The sequence below is a fragment of the Dromaius novaehollandiae genome, chromosome 1, assembly GCF_036370855.1.
Source record: "Dromaius novaehollandiae isolate bDroNov1 chromosome 1, bDroNov1.hap1, whole genome shotgun sequence".
Taxonomy (NCBI): domain Eukaryota; kingdom Metazoa; phylum Chordata; class Aves; order Casuariiformes; family Dromaiidae; genus Dromaius; species Dromaius novaehollandiae.
In genome coordinates this window covers 175,258,837-175,286,431 of record NC_088098.1, presented here as the reverse complement: position 1 = coordinate 175,286,431, position 27,595 = coordinate 175,258,837, and the positions used below count along the sequence as shown (strand labels likewise).

Genomic DNA, 27,595 nt, shown 5'->3' with positions numbered 1-27,595 from the left:
TAAATTAAGTTTTTATATCATTAGGTTTTCCTTTCCCTTGCCCACTAGCATTTATTATTGTACTGATATGTTATAGCTTGTCTGTGTAATGGTATAGAATTAAACAAGTTTAAGCATCACTTCTTAAATTACCTCATATGATATTAGTGCTTAATATTTTTTTCCATAAGGTTTGCACTTCCAACAATTTTGCACTTATTTGCCTTGGCCTTCCTACTCCACTGCCCTATAAAATAAGTCTTTTTGTATTCAGATTAGTGCCAAGATGCCAGCAATACAGACTATAATGTATGATTCAAATTGTAAACACTTAGTGCATGTATTGGTGTGTCAGTGCACTTCTGTGGAATGACAAATTCAGACAAATTTATATATGTAAGTATATGACCATTGAAAAAAGTTATCTTTGCTAATCTATATGTGTGCACATTTGAATATAAATTTTCTCTATTTAAATATGGTTAGAAAATAGTCATTTGTTATTACTGCCACATTAAGTCTAACATACTTAATGGTCCTTTTAAAAACAATCTTCTGGAATTGTAAATTTTTTTTTTTTTTGAGTAGTAGAACCATAATATAGTTCCCAAAATAAAAATTAAATTTGTGTATCTGCTGAGGGAATATAATGAAGGAGAAACTCCTAAAATAAGAAAATATATATTTTTTTTAAAGGTAACTGAAATGTGGTTGTGCTAAATGAAAGAATAGTTTTACTAGGATGACACTGATGCATATAAATGTTTTTCTAGATTTTTATGAAAATTTTGAGTTCCAGCGCTGCCAGCTGAATTGTGCTCAAGACTTTTTCCTTCTCCTATTTTGCTTTTGTCACTTCTTTCCCACTGCAATATGGTTTTCAGAAATTTCATCTTTATTGCATACTTCATGTATGCTAATTGCAGTAAAGAACTAATAATACTTTTAGAAGGCTTTGAGAAAAGCATTTTTTTAATCCAATCCAAAAAAGTAGACACCCAATTTTATTATTTAAACTGGATGGCAAAAAATGGCAACATATTTTCTCCATCATAGAGAGTGGGGGGAAAGAAAACATGTTTTAAATATTGGAGAGTACTATAGAAAAGCTGCTTTTCTCTCCTTGAATCATTTCAACACATTACTTTTCCAATGATCTCACTTTTTTGGAGCGCTGTTTTGCTCTTTGGTATTCTTTTGAATGGTCCCAATTTCTACCTTTTCTCTCTATTTTTTTTGAAACTACATTCAGTGATTTTAAGTCAGTTAGAAATGTAGACCAGGAATTGTAAGTGCCATTAGAGCCGTGGAAACTGGAGTTCAGAGGAAGAATGGTAGCAGAGTACTGAGGACTGTTTACTTTTCTTGTTATAATTCAAAGTATAAAGTCTGATTTAAAATATTTACGATAGCAGTAGCTTTTTTTTATAGATTAAATCCATAAAATAAATGCGTATACAGGTTACAATTCTCCTTCTGATGCATCCATTTTATTTAATTACTTTCTACAAAGTTTGTGGCCTTATCTTTTGTCTTAATAAGAGTATCAAATACTGCAGTAGACTGTTTATTAATCACATTGCATGCCTTATTTGATCATGATATGAGAGATGCATTGAATTTCTTTAAACACATGCTTTAGATTCCTATAGATCTGTAGTACAGTTGTTGAACATACCCTGCATTTTTAAAGAAGCAAAAAAAAATTGCTCGCATTCATAAAAGAGCTTGCTTCCAAGCCAAGAATGACAGATGCTGTTACAGCTGAGAAATGAAGTGTTTTAGGAAATCACTCAAAGGGTAGGTAGCTTAGGTCAAAGTAAAAAAGTGAATTTAAGATGCCTTTATGTAGTCTGGAGGTAAGGGAATTTGAGGTGTTAATGCTGGTTATACAAACTGTCAAGGATTATATTCCCATTCAGTAAATCTGCAATATCTGAATGAAAGAAATATGTCTGGTTTCTGGTTTTATTAACTTCAAGTGCACCTAATTTCTTGTATTCCTCATTTTAAGGAAATATATTTGCTAGAAGTTTTTAATTGTTTGTATTTTTATATTGTAGAGTGTGTGTAAATGATAGTTTACCAAGGAATGGTGAAGAGGGGAGTTGTCTGTACATAATCCAAACTTTTGTGGCAGGGGTTTGACTGTCCTGTGCCAAAGTAACATATTTGTCCTATTTTAACGTTGACATGATCAGCTAGAGTCTTTAAATTCATTCCATATGCTATAAAGGATAATTCACATGAAAGACTGTCATTTTTAGCAAGAATAAAAGATATAAAGTAAATAGAAATTTGAAATGTAAAGGAAAATTCTTTAATATATTGAAAAGGAGGAAAATTAAGGATAAGACTAAAGTACTGAGTTATATAACATTGTATATAACAATGTTGTATACAGCATTAATTTACAATACTATAGAAATAAATGAGATATAATAGCGCTGATATACCAATATAGCACTTAATGTACCAAAATTTCTGGCACACACTATTGAGCTTAGGTGACTGTTTTGGTTTCTGAGACATTAATGGTGGTGTGTATGGATTTTCTTACTTAAAATTATAGTTGTTTGGGGGATGAGGGGCCAGAAGCATGTGGTATGGAAATATGTACTTCTCAAATCTGCCAAAGTTGGTATCTTCACAGACCTACAAGAAAGTCGATTATGATTCTAAAGTTGTAACAAGCTTTATTTTTTGATTAAGATAAATCTTGTGTGTGGTGGTAAGGGTCAAATAACAAATAATTCATTTGACTTTAAAAGGAGATTTACCTTTGCATGTAAACAAACAGGTCCTGCTGAAGTGTGTTATGATCTGTGGCTAGGGAGCAGAGACTCATAAATAATATTTGCTTCTATTTTAGGAAGCAATTTTAAGATGGGATAAAGTACTAAATATTTTGCGTCTTTCCAGTGTTGGTGTTGCAGGCAGGTTTGAATTGACTTGATATTTTCATATTATTGTGAAGGGGTGAATTTCCCTTGAAGGTTCAAAGAAAATTGTTCAAACAGTTTAAGCCACAGGCCGCTTCAAAATAATTCTTGTTTAGATTCTGACATGTATCTAAAATACTGTTTTTCTCAAAGCAAGTGTTCTATACTCTTACCTACATATCATTTTAATTCAAACATAGATTAATTCAGGAAAATCTGGTTTAATGGATTAATTCAGAAAAGTTTTATGTGGGTCAAACTAACTGGTCTCAGTGGTTACTTTTGTCTATATCTAAGGTTATATATATACATAGTTCATTATGCTTTTGAATGTGTCTGATCTAGCTTTAAACTAGTCAGCTCATACACTGTTACTAATTTCAGCACAAAACTCAGTGAAGACTAATTTACTGTTCTGCTTAGCTTGTTTGTTGACTGGAGTCTTGGAAAATGCTCTTTGTTACTGAAAGCCCAGACTCTTTTTGAAAAGCTGCTGTGGCTAAAAGAAGTGCAAAACTTCATCCAAAAGTAACAGTTTTTAAATGAAATACTGATTCCCTTAAGTATTTGTCTCTGCGTATGTACATTCATACACTCAAGTCCAAGGTTTCTTTTGCTTATCAGCAGTACTCATGCAAGTCACCTATAATTAACAGTCCTGCGTTCTCATACTCAATGCCTTTCAACATCTAGCTGAGGACGTAGAGCATGTCGTCCAGAACTAACTGTTCTGCTTTCTTTCACATCTTGTGCAGTGTTACCTCTGCTTTCTCATTGCAGACAGCTTTCTGAAAATTCACAGTCATGTTTTTTGCTTACTCTGCTTTGAAGAGGGATAATACATAGTTCGTACAAGGTCCAAAAAATACTGGCAAACAAACACTGCTCCTGGGAGTACCTTCTGAAAGAGTCTGCAAGCTCATCAACAAAAACAGGCAACCTGGAGGGAGGCTCTGCTTTGAGTCAAAAGTGACTTTTGGTGTTTGCTGCCTAGATTGCTTCCATGACAGAGGCCTTTTACCTCACCTGTGGACTTCATTCCCGTAGTCTGCTGATGGGAGGACAGTTTACGTTTCAATATCCCTGAAACTTAAGAGTAGTGAAAAATATTCACCAAGTCTTCTTCCAGTAAGTTTGGGGTCATTATATGAGTGATGATAGGTAATACTGTTTTCATATCGGTTACTACGAAAAGGCAAAATGAGATCTCCTCACCTAGAAATAGCTGACCTGATGGAATTGGTTCATTAACTGACAACTTCGAATACAGTAGTAAATAGAATTAGCTACTTCCAACTAAAAGATAATAAAAGAAGGTGAGGTGTGATGAGTTAAGAGCTATTTTCGGAAAACTTGGAGATAACACAAGATTGATCATTGATCATCTTACCTTAGACACCAACAGGAAGTGTAAATCTTTTCTCTTCAAATTTGGACAAATCAGGAATCAATTTAAGAAGAAGATTTTTTTTAATTTTCACCTGGGAAAGCTGCTTTATGTTTTTCCTATATTGCTTTTGCTGCCTGGAATCATCTGTACAGTATATCCCCAACACTGTGATGGGGGAATTCTGCTAATGCCAGTATGATTAATAAAGTTTTTGACTTTAGAATTTTCTGCAGAGAAGTTCAGGAAGCTGCTGGTAATCTTGACGATTTTGCTTTGAAACTGGGTCAGATTTGTCATGTAGCCAGAGTGTTAGACTGTCAGAACTAGAGCGTTCCTGCTCAGCACAAGCGTTGAGTAGCCTGACAGGAGGAAGTACTCATTAATGCACATACATGGCTGAGTCAATCAGATTCTTGACTTACTTTATAGCTGGTCTGCTGACCTCTCTTGAGGTCACTGACCAGTACTTCATTACGTACTGCAGTTTTAAAAGTTTGGTCCTATAACTTTGCCAGACTACAGCAGGAAGAATTCTTTTTTCCTTCATTTTTCTGCAGTGAAGTTCTACACCTTGTATAGCTACTGTGCTCATTTTATGTTAATAGGCTCAGAACTTTTACATACCTTGATGCGTGTGGCAGAGTGATCCTAGGGAATCTTGATCTCTCAGAGCTTACTCACTGGATGCAAAACCTCTCTTCTTTTTAATGAAAGTCTGCTAGACCCCATGTCACAATGGTTGTTCTCGGCAAAACAAGCTCACCCCTGAGAATTGTAGTGCTGCCTTTTTATCCCTGGCCTTCATGTTGCTTTCAGGATGGTAATCCTGCAGTTCTTACTGCACATCCCTTACTCATATGTGTGGTGTCTTTTGTAGGGAGTACAGCTTGAAGTCCCTAGCAGTGTAGATGAATGTGTAAGAAAGCACTTGAAAGAGAAGTAAAACTTACCTATAACTTTTCTTTACAGTGTGTTGACTGTATGTATGTTCACGGCCCACCATATTTATTGCTTGCCTTTGAACATCCTTTAAATGTTTTCAGGAATTCTGAGTTTGAGAAGAACTGAGAATATGGGCAAAACTGATGCTTTTTAAAAGAACAAAGTATTTGACTGTACTCTGTGAGTGCTGCTGAGACAAACATGCTTTAGTGTCATGTACCTATAAATACTACATCTTCAAAAACAGTTGGTGGTGAGCAGTCTTTCTCTAAAAGACTGGCTTCATCTTGAATTAAGTCAAGTTGAACTATTAGTCTTATAAGTGGTTTAGGTTGATCTGTAGTGTCTGCTTCCAACCTGGTTCAGACTTTTAATAGTAATAAGAATGGAATGCTGAGAATGGAGCTAAGAGTGGAATAAAGTTAAAAATAGTATGAAAAAATAGTAAAAACCTCCATTTATTTAAACCAGTTTTGAAGTACCCAGGTAATAAAGGCAAAAGAATTACACATCACACAAAAAGTAAGGTTAACTGAAGTACAGTAGTAAGTAGACTTTTTTAATCGTGACTGAAGTATTCACACACAATTGACAACTAGTATGATCAGGCTGAAGTGTAACAGTTCATTCTTCAAATTTTAAAGAAAAATGAACTTTTCCTATCTATATCTAGGTCTGCATTATACACAAGTCTTTCATGTAAACTGTAAGAAAACAAAGGACTAAAGCCATATTTTAAGATGCTATTCAGTGAATGGATTAGTTTACCATTGTCAAAGGAATTAATGTTAACAGTGTGACAATGTTGGCAACTTTTCGGCTTTTGTTCAGTGAGTGTAAGCATTGCATCTTCATTAGTTGCTTGACAGATACAGCCCTGTTTTGGGGCTACTGGCAGAAAGATGGATCATGACTGGAATGGAATAATGCAAGCACTGAACACAGAGAGTAGTAGGAGCTTTCTCTTTCTGTCCTATTATAAAAAGATGTCCAGTTTGATGTGCCATGGTCAAAAAGTTAAAAAGAAAAGGTTACTTGATGACCTGTAGGTATTCAAGTGGGATAGGGAATATTTGAAGATGAATAGTATCTTGCCTACTAGTCCCATTTGGGGGGGGGGGGGGGGGGAGAGATCAGTTTTCAAGTCTCCCACAAGAAGGAGAGGGAAAGTGATATTTCTCAGATGTAGTTATTGCAAGGATTGTGATAGATGAACTGAAGAAAGAATTTTATAAAAGGTGAGAGAGAATGGAGAAAATCAGAGATAGAATACGAAAATGAAGACACAAATACGTCAGAGAGAAAACAGCTGGACATAATTAGAGGAAGGAGAGACACAGAACACTAGACAAGTCTAAGAATTATGTGCACTGAAATAAATAAATTCTTTTTATTGTGTCTCTCAGAAGACCAGTGGTTGTATCACATCTACGAGTCTTCTTGACAGGTGTGCTTCAAACTTCTATTACAAAACCTCTTGGTATCCCCCAAATTCATAAATTCTGACTTCCTGTTCTCCTTTTCCAACCTAGATTTTGTTTTCTATTTTTAATTGCCTCCTGCAATACTATTCTCCTCAAATGAATAGGTTTCTAAGAAAGCTGTGTTGAGATGAAGTTCTCTGTCTATAAAATTTTTGTTAAACTTGTCAGTTGTCTGACAAAATATGGGAAAGTAGAAGTTTTAAAAGCAATTCTCTTGAAGAATGGAGACAGGTTGGAGTTCATCTTTAAAATTAAATGATTTTTAGAAAGAGTTACTTCCTTTTTTTAAGTAATTTGTATTTTCATTTTACACACCGCAGTTACTTAGTTATTTGATAACTAAAGAATTTCTGTATTGGGATACACTGCTATATAGAAAAAATATGTTCATTAGACTTTTTCTTCATAGAAATTAAGGTAAAGGAGATTGTTTTGTTAGTGTAATAAACAGCATGGTGATGTTCAGGTTTCATTTAGTACTCAACTTAAAGCTTTTAAGAGTGTGCAGAATGCCAGAATTTGTACCTTTTGTGACTGTAGCACTTTGTTTTAGGCTGAAAGAATGCATTCCATATTTTCTTAGGCTATTGAGGCTGTTGTCTAAGCATATTTCTTATTCTGTGATAATTTCTTCAAAAGATTCTGATTTAAAGGTGTTATGCAATTCAGGAAAATAGTTTTTAGAAGCAATGTATGTTTCATATCTATGTAATGACATACATACCTCTCTACAACTTAAGAGTGGTAATAAATCAGCTTGTGCACAATATTTTATTATTTGATAGTTTTCTCTAAAACTGAAATGCAGTTGATGGAAGCCCTACTGTGTTAAAATCAGTATGAATGAAGAAAGAACTTCAACCTGTCTACTTTGTTTTACCAGCTGATTGTAATGTTAGTGTGGTTCCAGTGACTATCCCTATCTAGGAGAGGATATTTCACATATCTTAGAGCTGAAAGAATAATGATACAATAATGCTGCGCTATCCATTGCTTGTCTGTTTGTCTGTCTGTCACTTTGGTGTCCTTTGATCACGTAATACTCTGCTCTGATAACTGTTACCATTATCTTGTCTTTCTATACTTCGCCCTTCCACCGAAAACTTCCCTGAGCTGCCGAGTTGTACTGAGCCATGTCTGATGACCTGTATTTTGCTTAACAGAACCTCTTTTAAGTTCTGTGAGACACATGAAAATACATATATTTGTAGGCTTTTTTCTCAGTATAGTATTTACGTTAAAACAACTGCCGGGAGCGTAGATACAGTAGTCTACATTACACGATTTTAAATATTTTTTAATATTTTAGTAGCTTTTACATAGCACCCAAATGCCAATAGAAATATGCAGAGCATCTTGTGTTTGGATACACATCATCCCCCTTTTCTTTGAAAGGACCAAAGTGGTCTTTGTAAACAGCAAGCCCAGCATCAGCCAGCAGTGTGTCCCGGTAGCAAAGGCAGCTGACAGCATCCTGGGTTGCATTAGCAGGAGCTTTGAGTACTTTGAGGGAAGTGGTTATTCTTCTTTAGTCAGCCCTATGAGACTGCGTGTGGAGCAGTGTCCTGTTTTGGGCTACACAGTACAAAAAACGGGCTGATCAGCTGGATTGAGGGCCACTAGGATGATCGGGGCTGGAGCACTTGCCCTATGAGGAGAAGCCAGGGGACTGGCACTTGTTCAGCCTGGAGAAGAGATGGCTGTGGAGGACCTAGCAGCAGCCCCTGGTACCTACAGGGAGGTCAGCAAGAAGATGGAGCCAGGCTCTTCACTGCAGTGCAGAGACAGTGGACATCACTTGAAACAGGGGAAGTTCCAACTTGGTATAAGGAAAAACTTTTTTCGCCACTAGGACAGTCAGGCATCTCCCAGAGAAGTTGTGCAATCCCCATCCTTGTGGGTCTTCAGTACCTGACTGGATAAAGGCCTGAGCAATCTGGTCTGGTCTCATAGCTGACCTGCTACGAGCAGGGTGTTAGACTACCTCCGTCCTGTGGTCCCTTCCAGCTTGAATTACTCAGTGATTCTGTTTTGCATTTGCATTACTTAGATCTTGTTTTCATAGGTAGTGTTATTGGGACATAAATGGAAAATTATGCTGCAGGATACTGACCCTATGTGTTTAAATTCTATGTGTTTCTCAAGTCTGTGCGAATATCTCCCTTCTATTACATTAATTCTTATGAGGAAAATTGTTTTGCTATCCATGAGATTGCTAACTATGCCACTCTCAGGAACGCATCCTTGACAGATAACAAGGTTTGCCTGTACTTTGAACTCTGCTTATCATGGAATGAAACCTGTTATGTGTGATATAAAGGACATACCAGTCACTTGCTAAATTATGGCAGTTTGAACCTTAACCTTCTGACCTGCTCCACCAGACTTTCTGTGAGGAGAATGGTGAGAGAACGAGCCTCTGATGCAGTAGTTACATATATCTTTTCTCTCTTAGATGTCAAAGAAGCTTTGTCCAATGGTTTCCCAGTTTTGCCCTATCTCAAAAGATTGTCCCTGCTTCCTCATTTCTCTCCCTGTCCTTTTCAGGGAAGCTTCAATGATGACATTCCCTTTTCTTATTTTTTCCTTGCTGATCATCCAAAAACCTCCTTTTTTATCATTGTTTAGAATACAATTTTAGTTTTGATTTTTTTAATTAAATACAGTAGTTACTTTTGGTATTAAGAGCTTAAAGATCTGCATGTTCATTTCTGATGGTAGTGTTTTTAGGTGTATGGCATTCCAGTCATTCTTTTTCTGTTTGTAGCTGTCTGGGTTTTCAATACTTTTAGCATTTTCTTTGTTAAAAGGGCAGAGACCTTTCATTATTGCTGTCGTCACTTATCTAACTGCTGTTCTATCAGTTGTCTTGCATTGATATTTTTTTTTGCCTTCTTCCCTTGATAGATTTAAAAATCATGCAGTAATTACCTTTTATTAAGCATACTTTTGCATGTAAAGTTATTTTCATGTATTTCCTATTAGTTAAATCAGAGAAACAGCAGCATATGCAGGAATAACAGCCACAGTGTTAATCTAGAAGGCAGAGGACAAGATTACTGAAATTTATACTTTTTCTTAAACATAGTATAATTTGTGATGCTTGTCAAGTGTAAAATGTGACCTGAATTTCATTATTCAGACTTATCTTTGTTAATCTTTGTCTCTCTAACTTTAAGTAAAATTGTGTGGGACACATTGAATTGCCTTATGCTCAGTAGTAGCTTGTGTACAGTACTACAGCATATCTGTATAGAAGTTGCATGACGTATTAAGATATTTTTTCCATAATGTATTTGCAGTCTGTTTTTAAATTTCTGGTGTAAACTACTTATGCCACCTAGTTTGTAGAAAGAGTAGTAAAGCAGTATAAAGATTAGAAATAAAAGAAGAAACTTATTTGCAATTTACATATTGACATGTTGGCAATATAAATCATGTACGTGAATGAAAAAGTTGCCGAACTTTGTCAGCATGATCATCCAGAGAGTTTATTTCCTTTAATCTCTTGCCCCTTAGTGTGTTTATGTCTTAGTTTTGACAAATATTTAAGTTTTCAGTAACTTATTTTTCAGTGTCCACAGAGGTTTAAAGTTTATGTCTTCAGATATATTTTAAAATATTGGTCAAAAATCTACTAGCTACAGCAACAAGAGTTTTATGACTCCCTTAGGAGTTTGGGTGTTTTGTGTGTGTGCGTGTGTGTAAGTATGTGTGCACATGCATATTTGGATGCAGTACTCTGTTTTTCCCAGTGCCAGCAGGAGTGTGGATTGATTAATTAAAGAAAAAAGGCTATTCCCTAAAGAGCTTTTACAGTGTATTGGGAATATTGATTAACTGTTTACCTCAAGAATCCTCTTCATGTACATTTGGTGGTTTAGGTATAGTTATATCAAGTTTTCTTTGTTATCAATCTTACATTTGTTTCAGCTAGAATCTTGAAAAATTACTGCACTAGAATATTCAATGAACGGAATGTTTGTAAATATAGTCAGGGCTCATTCTGAGCTGAGAGGCTCCATAATGCTACATCAAAATATATTTGAGCCTATTAGAGTTTAAATGCATGCACATATTGACACTCTGACAATTCTCTCAATACTAAATTAGCCTAGTGAGTAATAATCATTCCATACAGAATTGCAAGAAAGACCTGAAAATATTTATTTAACTGAATAGCTGATGAAAAATATGTTTTGTGATTAGTGGGAGAGAAGAGTTTAAAAAGATATCTTTTCATATAGTTCATCCAAGAGGATAAACTAATCTAAGCAAGAGTCTTTGCATAACCGTTGACTCTGATTCATTAGTTTGGTTGAGCTGCAAAGAGTAATGTTTGTGATGCAGTAATAAAAATGTAATGAACAGCTTTTATAGTCCAAATTTGTTGAGATATATTTAATCCACTACAACATGTACAATACACTACAGCATGCATTGTAGCTATGTTCCAGAATCACAAATACTGCTATGGTGAAATAATACTTTCTTTAAGTAATAATAGTTATGGAAAAGCTAATAATTAGTTTAACGAGGTACATTTTTGAATTATTGAAATTTTACATTAGCTTAAAAGAATAATTTTGAAAGGCAGAAAAATGATCAAGACAGACAATTCTAAGTTATAAATTTGAAATTTAATATAGGGTAGGATTAAAAGTTGATGCCTTTCTTGTTTCTCAGTGTTGGTATTTAGATTTCCATATCAAAACTTCCTGCAGTTATAGTTCAAATTAATTATTTTATATAACAATCTATATAGATTATTAGGGAGTAAATCTCTCTAGTACAAAATTCAGCTTTACTAATATGGCAGTTTTTGCAAGCACTGAAGTAAACATATATCAATTTTTTAAAAAGCTAACTGTTTGGGATGTACTAGGAACTCAAATAGAGAATAGTGTGCATAGAAAATTTGACTGAAGACATAAAGAGGTTTTGATAAATATACTTTATATTTTTTGTGCTCTTGGATTAATATATGTATGATAGACAAAACCATACTGCAAATAAGGAATCCTTTTCAATCTGTCACTTCAAAGTAAACTTTAAAAAATTGAAATATTAATGTCTGAACACTGACATTATTGTTTAGGCAATGAGAAGTCTAACTATGCTTATTCCAGTGCTTGTTCAGATGCATGTTCCACTTTGGTTCAGCATGTTTCTCATACTTTCAAGATTGAAGACCTTTGCCATTTTATGTGCTAGCGCACACAGATGCAGTAGATAGCTTTATGCAGCATATCAGTGCTGTGCCAGAAACAACAGAACTGTTCAGTTTCTTACAAATGCTTTTGGCTTGAGATAGAGCTGCCGATGTCTGCATACATTTAGCTTGGCTGGGTTTTCTTTTGTTGTTGTTATACTATATTTTGATTGTTGTCCTATATTTAGGAGAAGTCTATGAAGTTGGTATTCCTACCTAGTTTGGTATCTCTTCATTTGGTTTGAGAGAACTTGCTTAATGGCCTATTTTCTGGGGGAAAAAAATCTTATCTTTCTTTAGGGTTATTTTAAAGTCTTATTCAAGTGATCTTGTGAGGTGATAATTCTCACTTTAGATTCACAAATGATATCTCTGTGCTACATCTTCTGAGGTATCTGATGGGGTAGTTGTTCTCTGACCAACATAGTGTTGATCATTTATACTGATGGTTTGTGTGTTAATAGTTTTTAAGTTTTCCCATAGATTTGGAATCCTCCATTCACAGAAACATAAATGATGACATATACATCTTGACTAAGCCTCTGTCCAGGCAAAGAAAAAAAGCAATTATCATTAGACTCCTAAAATTAATTGGGTGGCTGTTCTTTTTATGCATCTAAAAGCAGAAGCCAGAAACCATTTTTTGAGGAGGAAAAAAGTGAAAGTGTATCCCATCCATTATTATATGTTTATTAGTTTCTTTAAACCCTTTCTTTTTGTTAAAGATGTTGTATTAATGTATCTATGCTGATAAATTCAATTAGATTATCTGAGTAAATTTCCCGTTTATTTCACTGGATCAAATTACAAAGGTGTAAACTTGATCAAGATGCTGATTAGTTTAAGTAATAACAGGTAATACCCAGGCAAGTGACTCTGAGCAAATTAAACATGCATCAGCAGTATTGAATTAACACAGAACAGCAACCACATCCTGTTTCATTAAAAAAAAAAAAATTACAGGAGTTACTCATCTTTTATACAATAGCCCAGAAGTAAGGGCATGCTTTCAGGAAGTGGAAGACTGGGTTCAATGTCCATTTGATGTCCAGAATTGCAAGAAAACTCCGCATATGAGTGTTTTTTATTACATTCATGGGAATCATTTATAACTATCAAGTACAGGCTAGACTAGGCTGAAGCAATCCCTACTATTAGTCTTGAAGCTGTGTCATGGTGCAGAAAGGAATCTAAGTTTCACAGAGTCAGAGTCAGTGAATAAAAGGAAATATGATTGTGCAGTCCAGAGATGAGGAATTGAACATGGATTTCAGTCCCTGCCAGTCATCATGGTCTAGCAGATATATCTAAATCACTTACATCTTTTGGCAGTGTTAATTTTACAGTTTTTGAAGAGATGGAACACCGATCGTACTAATGAGGTTTCTCTGGGTTTCCTCTTCAGTGGAATAAACATAAAGACAAGCAGCTAAAGAAGTTATTTAGATGCACAGTAGTTCATATTTTAATCCAAGAGCGCACAACCTTTTAACCTCACTCTTTGCCAGTTCTGTTGTAGTTTCATGAGGAGAAGAACTGTACTGCAGCTAATCTGTTTCTATCCCTGGCATAAGGTACAAGAATACTTGGGAAGTCTGCATGTTTTCACTGAATACTGCAGGCAAAAGTGTCCAGTCTAATGCACGCTGGGGCCTTGCTGGAGTAGAAACAATATATGGGTTCTACATAATGAAGAACTCTAGTTATTGCACAGATAAATTTGGTTTTAGTTGCCCTGAGATTATTGGTAATCTAAAACATTCATTTATCTTTCTGAATCTGGATCTTCAGAACTAGCATTTTCTTCAGACTGCAAGGTAGTATGTAGAAGTGCTGCCTTCAAGGAAGTTGTTTTAACAGAATGAAGATCAGAGGCCAGTATTTAACAAACCTTAGAATGCTGCAAAACAGAAAAATCTGCTTTGAAGCAAGCAGCTTTAAACAAAGCTTCTAAGCTTTCTTTCTCAAACAGATTTTACTAAATCACATGCAAAAGTACTGTATGTTTAATTACTTGATACGAAGCAAATGTAACATCTGGCAAGAACTTGCATGTTAAATCTTGTTTACCCTTTAACATTTAAGCTATACATTTCTGGAGTTTTTTTAATAGCAATCTAAAACAAGAATACTGTGCTGGAAAAAAAATTCTGAGTGTTATTTTGGGAAAATAAATTTTAAGTGAAAACTATTTCAGCAAAGGATTTTTTCATTGTTGAAACCATTTGTAGATGACATGCTTCATCTTCTGTTTAATCTTTGTACTCTGAGATGTTTTTTTCTTTTGTTGGAGATTTCCTAGTACGAAGTGTATTGTTGTTTTAGTCCACGCTGGAAGTAGTATAACTGATGGAAGTTAGTGAAGCAATTAATAAATGGTATGAAAGACTGGCATGTAAAGGTAGTTGTAGCTATCTCCATAACATACTCGTATTTAAATTAACAACAGTTTTCTTACCCAGAATGTAGTATTAAAATCGGCATTCATTTTGTGAAACTAGCCAGATACATGATGCATCAGATTCATATTCAGTGCTACAGAAAGTGAGCAATAAAAGCATTTAAAAGTAGGGATCAAAATTCATACTTTTTCAGTTACATGGTGGATAGCATGTGAACTCAGTTCATGGAAAATTTTTAGTTGTTCAGAAACATGCCAGCCAGTTTTTAGTGCCGAGGATCAAAAAGAGAATCGGTGAAAACAAGATCCTTCAAGTAGCCGTGTTTAAGCTGGAATCTCAGTTTCCCACCTGTATGGACAGTATATGTGCAGTCTAAACCACGACTGAAATTATTCTAGATACTGACCAATCTCTAAACTGTTGTTACTCCTTCTGTGACTCCAGGCAGCAAAATGAAGTGTAAGGAAAGCTCTCTGTTCTGTGCTTTTATACATAGCTTTGGGCTCTTTGGGAGTGAGGAAGCCAGCAGCCAGACTCGATTGCAAAAGATGAGGAAGTTAAACTGGGTTTTGAATCTGATGGTGAAAGAAGTATGGGTAGCACTTGAGGAAGGATGCCAAACTGTGAAGGTGGTACAGGAATAGAGAGAAGGTAGAGCAGTAGAGAGGAGGGTATGGATATAAAGATAGGAATGGAAACTGAATAGGATAGGAACTAGGTGAGAGGAAAAAAAAGATTCTCCCCAGTAGGAAGAATGTGAATAGAACTGGAAATCATGAGAAATCTGGGCAGGAGCTAAGACAGAGAAAAGGGCAGGAATATTGGGAGACATGTTGGGGCTCGAAGTGGGAGGTTTGAAATAGGAGAGGTCAGGGAGGAAAAGTGTAGTATTTAAGATTCTCTACAGATTTGGCACTGAACCAGAGTACAGAGGTTTGTACAAATGGGAGAGTATATTGTAATTACTCTAAAGATCTTAGACCTGGATCTGACCCATCTGTGGAGTCAGGATGATTTCACAATCTAGGGTTTCTTTTTTTTTCCATTTTTAAACTTGAAAAGTATGTCTAAAGTTTCTGCTTAAGAGCTGTAGGGTGGGTATAATATATAATCAGTTTGCAAAGTTAGAAAAGGTTGATGCTGAGTTTTGTATAACCTTCACAGGACTTCTTTTGGAAGACGTATTATGATGTAGTCCTTACTTGCTTGGCATTCTTTTCTATGAACAAGTTTAATACTAGGATTTGATACTTCTTGAATGCTTAACTTTATAAATGTAGTTGTCTTCTAATGTACTTTATTGTTCAGTTATATCCAGTTTTGAGGAATGCTGCTGAACATCTCAGTTTTTGTGTATGGGATAGTTGATGGTAAAAGACACGTAGTCTATTTCTGTTAGGTAAAAATAGATTAGATTGCTGTCTCAGTCCTTACAGGATACATATAAGAATTTAGTAATGTTTTTATGTGAATCTCACTTCATACACATATATGAGAGCAGTCTTTGAATAGCGCTGTCCATTAGTTTGGGCTGTGCTGGTTGTGTCTTCTATTTCCCCATTGAAAAAACAGTTGGATGCTACGTTGCTCTCACTGTGTGCAGCAATAAGGCAAACAAACAGATGTGTGTTTATACGTGTGTGTGTGTGCATAAACATATATTTTATATTTCTCTGAGTTTGTATCTCCCCCTTTTCTCAAATGATTTTGTTGTTATTTTATTTATGTAAATGTTATTACAGCGTTGGAATGTGTCATTTGCCTATTCAGGCAGCTGCGCCTTTATAATAAATCAGGGGAAAATATAGTAATTATTATAATTATAAAGTAATAAAAGTAAAAGCAATAACAAGAAATATTTTATCAGAATTGTAATAAATTCTAAATCAGTGAAAATCATTTGTTAATAATTATTTATTCTGTCCAGTATAATCAGTATAAAAATGGCTTGATAAGTTACTGTAGGTCCTTCCTTAAACCAGACTATTAATCCTGCCTTGCACATCTACAGTTCTCTTAGTCATATTTCACTAATGCCTATTTCACAGCTATCAAAGGTTGGTGTGTTATATGTCAGACCCTGTATGAGCTTACTACCATTCTGTGTTCTGTTAGCAGAATTTCTTCAGAGAAAGAGGATATTTGGAGGGGTGTTTTTTTCTTCATAATATGAAGAAAATATGTTTACATATACATATGAACATACATGAAAGTCGATTTTGTGATGATTTTACAATGAAATCCTTCAGTTTATACTCACTGTATGATGGTTTCTAAAAGTTATTACATCATTATGCACCAATTGCAAAAATAAACTCATCTTTGATAGAAGAATCTTAATACCGTCCTTACAAACCTAACAGAGCTTAAGTTCTGAATATTCTCTCTTCTACTTTACTCTAAAAATACTCCTTACTCTAAAAATAATCTTTTTGATAGTCAGCCTTTTTGATAACCGTTCTGTCAGTCTCCTTTAGCAAGCTTCAGGCTTTCTTTACTGGTCCTCCTGATAGCACAGAAATATGATGAAGTTTGGACCTCATTCCAAGTATGTTCCTATAGGTTTTTGCACTTTTTCATTGGCTCAATCTGTATTTTAAAAGAATGGGGCTTGGGAATGAAAGTTATGAGAGGAAAACTACTCTTTCACTATATCGAATTTGCTAAAACTCATTGATGGGATAAAATTCTTTATACCTACGTTCCACTATTTTTTTGTCATAATAGTAGTATTAAAGCACAGAGTGGTTTGGTTTTGTTTTTCCACAGAGATCGTCTAGGTAGATTGAGCAATGTGTTTTGCCGTTGTGTTATGTGACTGTATGTATATGCGTGCATACACACACTTGTGCTGAAATAGCAGCCAAGAAGCTAGATATAGTCTTGTGTTTGCTGGCCTAGTAACAGCAAATATGACGAAGGAACTCTGAACAGCGCTACACTGGAGGAGTTGCTAGAGAGGTCAAAAGAAAACTGTCTTGGCTAACAACAACTTTTCCTCTACCAGCTCCAGGAAAGTGGCAAATGTCATTAAAGGAAGTGTTTCCATATTACAAGCAAGAATGAATGTAATTACGTGTTGCCAAGAAGGCATACAACACTATTATACGTCAATAGTCGTGGACTGCACTGTAACTGTATTTGTTTCAAAAATCAATGCCAGTGTAATGCATATAAAAAAAATTGGTCTTCATAACATTACCAGTACAATATGAATCATGCACATGTAAACTACTTAAAATTTGCGGTATCCTAAATTTCTGAAGTACTGTTCATGGTCGTACTGATAAGCATACTCTGAAAGCACACAGCTCGTTAAGTTACAGAATCACCAGAGGAGTATGGACAGGTTATCTGTGCTTATGCATATGTTTGCAGTGTGTAAGCTCTGTACAGAACAGATCATTAAACCTCAGACCATTTTAGGTTCTGCAGCAGTCTATGGAAAGGCAGCATCATTTATTTTCTGTAGAGGTACAGAGCATGAATTTGTTATTGCCAGTCAATAAATATGACTTCTAGATAAATTTCGTTGGGTATTGCATTGCACATCAGATGGCTGGATGACGTGTTTTTGTGAAGACATGCTCATCTTGTAACAGAACAGTCTTCCCAGGACTGTAACAATGTGAATGGCAGAACAGATTTACTGTTGTGTCTGCAGCCTATCATTGTACAAAGTATGGAGAACGTTAGAGTGTTGAAGCTGTTTTTGTGTGATAAAATGAAAATAGGAACATACAGTCAGGGAGAAATGATGAAATGCTTAAAGCATCAGCACTTGAAAAGCAGCCTCAAGCAATGCATAATTGACAGCAGGAGCTGATACTAGATAGATAACTGCCATTTAGCAGTTTGAGTGCAGTACTTCTATTTGAGAAGAAATGTCATGCTAGTATTGAAGAAAAAAATATTATTTTGACAAGAGCAATGTTTTTATGAGTTCAGTAGATAGAGCTTCCAATCTCTGCTCATGCAGCCTGTGTGGGAAGAATCTGTGGTTCATGCATTGAGCCACATTGCATTATTTACTCATACACAAATGTCTACAGAGTGACTATAAAGGACATCATAATGACACCCTTTTGTTCCATTCAGGTTAATTCCAGTGAAAATTGCTTCCTCTTTGTGCCTTAGAAACATTCCTACATCTGAAATCCTCAGGGAAAATACTTGGTGTAATCTCCTTGTTTTGATTAAACAGTATCAGTCCTACCTAATAAAGATCAGGTGCTTGATAGAGTAGAATTGTGCTGCAACTGCTGTTTAACAAGTGATAATTAACCTAACAGCTATACTGGGTTAGAGTTAGGGTTTATCTATCATTCTGACAATTTGTTGTTAAGTGACTTTGTGTAAGAAGTACTGTCTTGCATTTAATAGTTGTCAAAGGATTCATTTTCTGTGAGGTTTTTCACTAGCTTTGAGTGTTGATTTTCAGCATCCACAGCATCCTATGGCGAGGAATTTCACAGCTTTCATGATATACTCTGTGAAGAATGACTTCTTTGTTTACATTCTGCATCTGCTAGCTTCATTAGATGTCTCCTCATTCATCTATTGAAAAATACAGTCAATAATTGTTTCCACTTCTCATTCTCCTTGCCATTCCTGATGGTACAGGCCTCTATTATTTCTCCCTTTTTCCTATGCTATCTCTTTTCCAAGCTGTAGTGTCCTACCTTAAGTAATTTTTTCCACACGGTGCCACTGTATAACTGCATGATGTTGCCAGTTGTCAAAGGTAAGGCTTATTTCCCTTCTCTGACCTTTTACAAGTTCTGTTATTTCTTTTTGAGGTGAGATACTAGAACTGTACTCAGGATTCAGTATACAAGCAACATCATGGAACTGTGAAGCAACACAATGATTTCTATGTTTTCTCTATTCCCTTCATAGTAATTCCTCAGAAGTTGCTTTTGGCCATTGTTGAAAACTGAACTGCTTTTTTCATGCACTTAATATCATCCCAAGATCACATTCTTGAGTGATAATGATCAGCTAGGAGCTCATCATTTTATATATATAGTTAGGGCAGTTTTTCTACTTGTGATTTACTTCACATTTATCTACTTTGAATTTCATATGCCATTTAATGCTCAGTTTCATAAGGTTCTGCTGGTCTTCACATCAGCTCTTTTTTTACAGTCTAGTAACTTAGTATTCCATCAGCAAACTTTTACCCCTCTTTTTTGAGATTGCCTGTAAATATAATGAGCAGAACAGCTGAAATCCACTTCTAAGTGGAGCATTATTTATCTGCCACCTATAATCACCTTATAGATCTATAGTCAAGAATGTACTTATAGTAATCAGTGTTTTATGAATATGAATCATACTTCATTTCTGCTTTTTGAGAGTCCTCATACCTATGGTTCTGAATAATTATGGGAATTAAGAAACCATTGTGGTCTCATGTTTCTTTATATCTTTGGGTAGGGGAAAAAGCAGTGTAGGGAGATCCATAGTATCCCAAAAGAGATATGCAGCCTTGATACCACAGAGGACTAATACCACTTTTTCCTATCATGTACAACAGGTGCTGGTGAAGACAGGAGACCCAGGTCTCCTTGGTACCTCACATTGAATCTCTTCCATGTCCTCTAAAAGATTTCAGTGTTGTACATATGCAATGTATGTATTTGTGTACCCAGAATGAAATTCCTGTTGATATAACAGTTTTTTAAAATAAGGTATACTGTAAGGTCATACTCATTTGATTCTGTGTTAACTCCATACTCCGCAAAGCCAGGGACTTAATTTTCCGCTCTTCTGTCCTTTGTTGTCATTATATATATATTAAATTTTTTGAATGAGGTTTCCAAATATAGGTAAAAATAGTTACATGTACTAATATTTGTTAAACTCTTAAAAATACTGTATTCATTTCTGAAATCTATAACCTGTAGTGAACAGAACTAACATATATGATCTACATGTATTTGATTTTTTTTATTTTTGAATTGTCCTTTTTTTTTTTTTTTTTTTTTTTAGGTATAGACAAATGCAAATTGGCACAGAAAGCAAAGTAGCTGAACTTCTTCACCAAAGTAAGTTAAAGTCCTTTGAAAGTGAACATCTTCAACTCATGCAGCAAGAAACAGCTAAGAATCTTTCACAGTGCCAGATAGAATGTGAGAAATATCAGAGAAAGCTGGAGGTATGTTATAAAGAGACACTTTACTGGCTACTATGTAGTCCTTTTCGGTTACAGTTTAAAATGAAAAAAACTTGGGGAAAAAGCAACAGAGAACAAATGTGGTTGAGGTAGTATTTCCACCAAGTTCTGTGAAAGCAGAATCTAATGACCAAGTTTATGGAGCTTGACCAGTTCAATGGAAAACAAGATTCAGGGGAGAGGAAGATGACAAAACAATGTCTCATAGAGAGAATTTGAAGAACTGTGCTGTAAGTTACCAGTATTCATCACAAATAAATGCTCTCTAAATTTCAAACACTAGCATTTAGCTACCTTATTTGTAAAAAACTGGTCATTGACTTAAGGAATCTCTCCAGTGGGCTGCAGAAGTGCTGCATTCCCGTGAGGTATTTGTCAAAATAAATTGAAGGTTTTTAAAATAGCCCATTTTTGTCTTTTATAAACTAAGCCCAGAATATCATTATCAAGGCAAAAATGGATGTGATGGACCTTTTTCTGCTGTTTTTCCTCATGAACAGAGCATTGAAAGAAACGGAAAGAGGAAGGAAAAAAAACATTAACAGAGAAAAGCATGGCGGATCATATGCACATGGCAAGGGAAATATGTATTTTCGGATAGGAGAACATGTTTAAGAATTAAATAATTAAATTGTTTTCTATGAGAATTTTAAAGGAGCTATGTTTTTTTTTCTTTCTACAGACATATAGTTCCACTGAGACATATAGTAAAAGTCCAGTCTCTTTCTACTTCAAAGATTCCTGCTGCCTGAAGCAGAAGCTTATGCCACAGTTGTTCCCTCATTCTGGGCACTTATAGATGGTCTCTTTAGCTGACTATGTATTTTCACAGAGCTTAATTATGACCTCAGCTACTGTATGAAATCTATTTGAAATTGCCACCACGATCAGAAATTATTAGGCACATGTGCGCGCGCACACAATGAATCTGTATATTTCTTCTCACAGGAACCCAAACTAAAAGAAGAGCAGTTAATTTGGCTAGGAGACAACCAAAAGTATGAGTTATGTATTTGATACCTCAAAAGAATATCTGAAAAGACAAAATGATGGCTTGATGTGATAATCCCAATCTGGGGAATAGGAGGAAGACTACATATGTTACCTGTTCTTTTAATCTGTAATAGAGAATGTGGTAAACATGAATGTATATGCTGTATTACTTCAGGAAAATTATTTAAAAATTTAAATTATTTAAAATATAAAAGTGAAATGGACTAATTCATAGTCTTTGTATATGTCTAGACAGTATTATGTGACAAAGTCTCATTGTTGCAGTATAGCATAGTGTCTATGATAAATAGTATTTATTGTTCACCTTTGCCAATAAACCCTTCCTGTCCTCTAATCTAGTTCTGCCAGAACTACTTATCAACTTTAGGGGAATTTCACTTCAGGAAACATAACAGAAAATGTGTTGGGGAATATTTCTTTTTTTTTTTAAATGTGTACTTCAGCTACAAAATCAGCAATAAACAAAACTTTTTTTAGAGCAAATATCCATTTGGTGAATTTCTTTTGGAAATATACTTGTAGAAGTATCAACTTTTATTTTTTTTCTTACATTTTTTAATTAGAGTAAAATATATCAACCTGGCTTAGTAGAATTTTGCATATCTGTACTTGTGTTATAGCGTTATTACTAGAAAATGAAAGTTCAGACTTTTTTATAGGACACAGCATCCAGTAGAATCCAACATAGCATACTTAGAAGATGCTGACATTTGATCTCTGACAGATCCTTTTGAGTCTATTTAAGAAGTTACTGCCTCTGTATTATTTCTTCCCCTTCTCTGTCTATGACAGAGGTGAAAGAATCAAGTGTATGTTTGCACATTAATATGAAGTCTGACACCCTAACAGCAGTACTGGTAAAACTCAGTTTTAGAAAGCGATTTGAAAAATAGTACCAGTATAATTACAGATCTATATATGTAAAGTTTCTAAAATAGCCTGTTGTAATGTACTACCTATACAACATAGTTGATGATTTGAAGTTATTTAATACTGTTGTCACTTTGTGTGTTATATTTATACGTTGTTGCAGAACAACAAAGAGAGCTAACAAATTTATTCAGGTATGATACTAAGAAAATTTTGTATATCTCAAAAAAACAGTAAGATATCATGTCAGTATATAAAAGTGCCTCACATTTTTTCATTAAAAAGACTGATTAACCTCTGTAACATACTATGTAAAATTATGCCCCTGTACAAATGTTTGCCACTACAGATAAACTTCCTGCTATCTAGAGACAGCTTGAACTAAAAATAATCATAACTGTTCCAAAATAATGACCCAGTATTTTCCAATGCAGTATATCCTTGCTTCAGAAATTATATTAACTATTTGATTTCTAATAATTCATTAATAATTTTCCATTTGCATTGTCTTATTTAATATTATTAAACTTCAGAGTAAGTATTAATCAGGCTACTGAAGCTGGTTAAATGTCAGTTTTAAAGATTGTTTACATGTAAAATTCTGTAATTTAAAGCAGTACCTCATTCATGTATAAATATGTATAATTGTATCACAAAGCTGCTTTATATCAGTCTGTCATTACTGTAGAGAAAGAGGTCTAAGTTGTATAAGAACAATTAATGGTGAATACAGTGTGCTCATTAAAAACCAGCAGTTGTAATAGCAGTATTATATAATAAAAATACTTTCTATTAATGCAAAATTTTAGAAGAAATCTTATAGCTAAAGAAACCAGCTAACATTACTAATCCTATTTACATAAAGTTGAATGACTTGGACTTTGCTATGTCTACAAGCTTAGAATTAATTCATTCTTTCAAATATGCATTTTCAAAAATGTATGATATCCCCTTTGCATATTTGAGTATTGGAAAGGTGTGCAATCTTCAGCAGAGGAAGCTTGTTTTAAATCAGAATTTCTTCACCTGTGCAAACTTAGTCCGCAGATCATATCACAAAGTTCAGTTTGTCAGGTTTAGATGAGATTGGCAATGTATGTCTAAAACAGATGGTGGGATACAAACTGGACAGGGCAGAAGAATGATTGTATTCCAAGTGCCACCTATGGTGGCCTTCCTTTTTTGGAAGGATGCTGTTACTGAAGTGTAAACCTGCCTCAGGTGTTTGTGAGAAGGAACTATAGACTGGAAAGAGAATTACAGAGTGGAAGCAAGGCTTTTCTTCTTTCTTTTACTTCATGCTACAAAACTCTGTTTTATTCCCTTGTCATTAAGGTTATTGATAGATAAAATGTAATTTCTTGCTGTTGTGTCTATTGGAACATTCAGATCCTGGCTGATGAGGTTAGTTGTGGTCATCGGCACTGGGAGTGCTAGTTCTGCTGGATTTTGCAGTTGCTAAATAGATTTTAATTGCTCAGACATGTCTAAGCTTTGAGGAATATACTTAGATTTGAGTTATATTTGCAGTTTCTGTGTGGATATTTATTTGATTTCAATAACATCTTGAATATTTGCCATTCAACTGTACTAGGTCACTTGCCACTTCCTTTTCTTGTTAGGGATGTGCTTTCTGAAACCAGTGCTCTTTCATTAAGAAATATCTTGCAAAATGTAAATACTTGATGTCTGCAGTTTTTACTGTTGCTTTTTGACTGAATTCTTCATTTTTTTTAGTTTCCTTTTTAAAATAGCATAGCAATATACTAAGACTTTTTTCTTATCCTTTCTTCTTATAAGCTATTAATCTTAATAGTGCTGTGGTCACTAGTATGTTGTGGCTATGCAACAGCTACTTCATGAACCAAATCATGTTTTTATTTGGGTTTCAGCATAGAGTACTTTCTCTTCTTACTTATGCTAAAAGCAGGAACCAGCTGTTTTATATGTTGCCAAATTTTGTCCTATAAATTTATTCTATTAAGACAATAGATGAATGTTTTTATTTCATCTTTTTGTATTTGAGTTGCTTCTTTCTCTAAGCATTGTGCATTCTTTAATGTTTTTAATAGTTATTCTGGTATTATTGCTGTATACACTGTGCTTATATTTCTGTGACTTGAGATTTAAATTCAACTGTCATCTCCCTTGTTCAGAATTTGTGTTTGAGAAGTTAGTATTAAACTTAGCTACAGTACTACTTGATTATTACTTTAATCTCTTTTTTTTTCTGTGCAACATATAGATAATGACATTACTAACCAAGGATTTTGTCATTCCAGTTGGTTTTATAATATTTATTTTGTCAGTGTTGTTTTCTATTTCAGGTACCATATTTAACTTAGCTTTCCTTTTAAGCCTTAAGGATTTTTACAGACCTTCATAACTTTTACTTTCAAATATGTGTCTTTTTTATTTATACTTAGTGGGTTAGGTATTTATATTAGTCATGATTGCTAATGGCATGCTATCTTTCAGTAATAAGTAATTTAGGTGATTTTAAGTAATAAGAAGAACCTAGTACATCTTAAACACCAGATTTTGATAATTATGCATTTAGCATTCTGTAAAGGAACCTTCTTTTCTTTTTCAGTTTGGTGAGTGAAATCTAAAACCAATGCATCTAGGTTTTTTTAATTACTGTGTATTACATTTTTTAGCTGTTCTCTTGCTTTCCTAACTAGCCTTTCAAGTTCTTGTAGCTTTTTCAGAGGGAAATTCTTAGAATTACTAGGACCTTAGTAGACTAGCATAAGTGACATGACCTGAGAGTGCAATCTGTGCAAGGTAATATAGTTGAAAATATAACTGCTTTTTGAAGTATTTTATCTCTTCCTGTGCAAAAGTTAGATCAAATATGATGCATTATTGTTATGTAGTATCATACTGGTGTACCCATTACATGTGTACTTTTACCTTTTTCCTAAATAGCTGTAAATCCTGAATTCCTGATGTGTTCTTTATTCATTCTCACAGGTCCTTACTAAAGAATTTTATAGTCTTCAGTCTTCTAGTGAAACACACATTATTGAACTTCAAACACAGAACTCTGAGTTTCAGGCGAGGCTAGATACTTACGAAAAACTTGAAAGAGAGCTTGATGAGATAATTGTTCAAACAGCAGAAAGTAAGTTCTGACCCTGTTTATATTGTACTTTGAGATGTTTCTGACATTGTGACAGGATGTGTTATTTCTCATAGAACTTGGAAACTATCACACGATGTCTGTCATTTTCCATCCTCCTGCCCAACAACTAAGATGTAGTCAGTAAAGGTTTTGATAGAAAATATTAATGACATATTTCTGAAAGTATTTTTAAAATGTATCAAGTTAGATGTATGTATATTAAAAATCATCTCTCTGTTTCTTTTTCTGCATTTCTCTTTTGTTTATTCTAATCATTTGTTATAATTTAGATTTTTTTTAAAGATTTTCTTATTATATATTTTGAATACCATGAAACTTTTTGCTGACAAACAATTGTATGCTTAACATTACAGTAGACAGAATGTGAATTATTTTGAGTAGAATATGAAAAAATGTTTTTTCTTGGGTTGAATTAATAATAATTAGATATAAGTAATTTCTTATGACAGATCAGTATTTTCTGAGTATTAAACCATGAGTTAAACTCAGGTTTGACAATGTTAGAGTATTTTGGACTATTCTTGAAAATTTTTGTCTCTGGTTGGCAAAAGAACCAATGTGTGTCCTCAAACATATCAAAATTCCTGTGAAATGATTTATTCTTTGGAGAATTCTATTGATTATATTCATATCCTAAATGAATTCGTAAAGCAAGTAACTTCTAATTAGAAACTAAGGCTATAATCTTGAAGTTTTTTAGGCTGCATGTAAACAGAGTAGGCCTCTTTAAGATTGCAAACTAATTCTTGTCATCTCTTTGTCCTTCTCTCTTCCTTTTCTCCTCCAGAAAAATGACAATTTATAAAAAATATTTTTCAGGTGCAGTAAAAGAATGTTGTATGAGTTTTGTATATAAATAATGGTGTATAGCAGAGTATGTGATTACAGTGATACCTGGATATCTTCAGTAACTAGGCTGTACATATGTTATTAAATTTATAGAGTCCAGCTTGTACTTCTTAGGATGGCATGACCACTCAAAGGTTCCAGTATGACCATAAGTATGTTTGTATATACATGCTTACCTTTTAGTGAGTAAGATGGTTTTTGAAATATATGTGTTATCTTGCCTAAGCAGTATTTATGTATTAATTCAGAATTTTGGGATATTATCGTCATTTTTTCTAAGGAAAAAATCAAGTACAGAATGCTATTTTTTGTTTACATGGGCTTACATTTTCTCATGAGTCAGTAAAGATTTTATTCCTGCAGAAATAAATTATTCTTAATTTCTTGCTAAATGTTGTAAATTATTTTATTTACAGCTTAAATGGTGTGCTGCAGAATATCATTGAATGAAATGAAAGTTTACAAATGATCTCTGGTTTGTGAAAATATGACAACTGTTCCACTTTAAGTTCTGTTGGAGGAAAAAAAAGGAGTTATAGTACAATATTATTTCAATATACTTTCTATTTAATAACTCATGTTGTTTTTCCTTACAATTATCATAGAGTCTTTGACGGTAAAAGTTAGAATTAAGACTAATTAAGACTGAATTCCAGTTGAATTACGTTAAAATTGAAAGCCAAGCTCTTGCAACTGCTTTTCGTTTTCTTCATAAGAAACCTTCTATTGAAATATTCCATGTTTGTTCTTAACATCAAGGTGAATTTCTGTGGAAAACCAGAATACATACAAACATTTCTTTTAAAAAAAAATTGGAAGGAGAATAATGACATACTTTCCCCTATGTCCCAAATGAAGCCTTGGCATTTACATATTTTGAATAGCTCAAGATGGAAAGGTATCAGAAAAGAAGGACATATGTTCATTATTTTTCACATTTAATGTGTTTTAGAGATACTCCAATATACCTTTCAGAGAATGTGATTCACAATGAGCATTTTCTGTAGACTTCAGTGAGAATAAGATTTTAATTTTCGGTCCTGGGGCCATTTCTCTACATATCAATGCTATGTGATATATTTTAATTCTTCTTGATTTATGACGCCTTTGCTGTTTTACACAATTTGGGACTGCTGTGGGTTGGGTTTTCTGGACTTTTTAATAAGCTGTAATTGCATATTTGTA

At 34.2% G+C, this 27,595-nt stretch overlaps 1 protein-coding gene across 2 annotated transcripts in view; it reads left to right on the top strand.

The window, feature by feature from the left end:
- Positions 1-27,595, top strand: part of PIBF1 (progesterone immunomodulatory binding factor 1) — a 131,542-nt gene that overhangs the window by 51,822 nt on the left and 52,125 nt on the right. For both annotated transcript variants that reach the window (XM_064504766.1, XM_064504765.1), the window contains exons 11-12: positions 20,346-20,511; positions 25,390-25,540. In XM_064504766.1, coding sequence (XP_064360836.1) covers positions 20,346-20,511; positions 25,390-25,540 — 317 coding nt within the window. The remainder of the gene's footprint in view (positions 1-20,345; positions 20,512-25,389; positions 25,541-27,595) is intronic.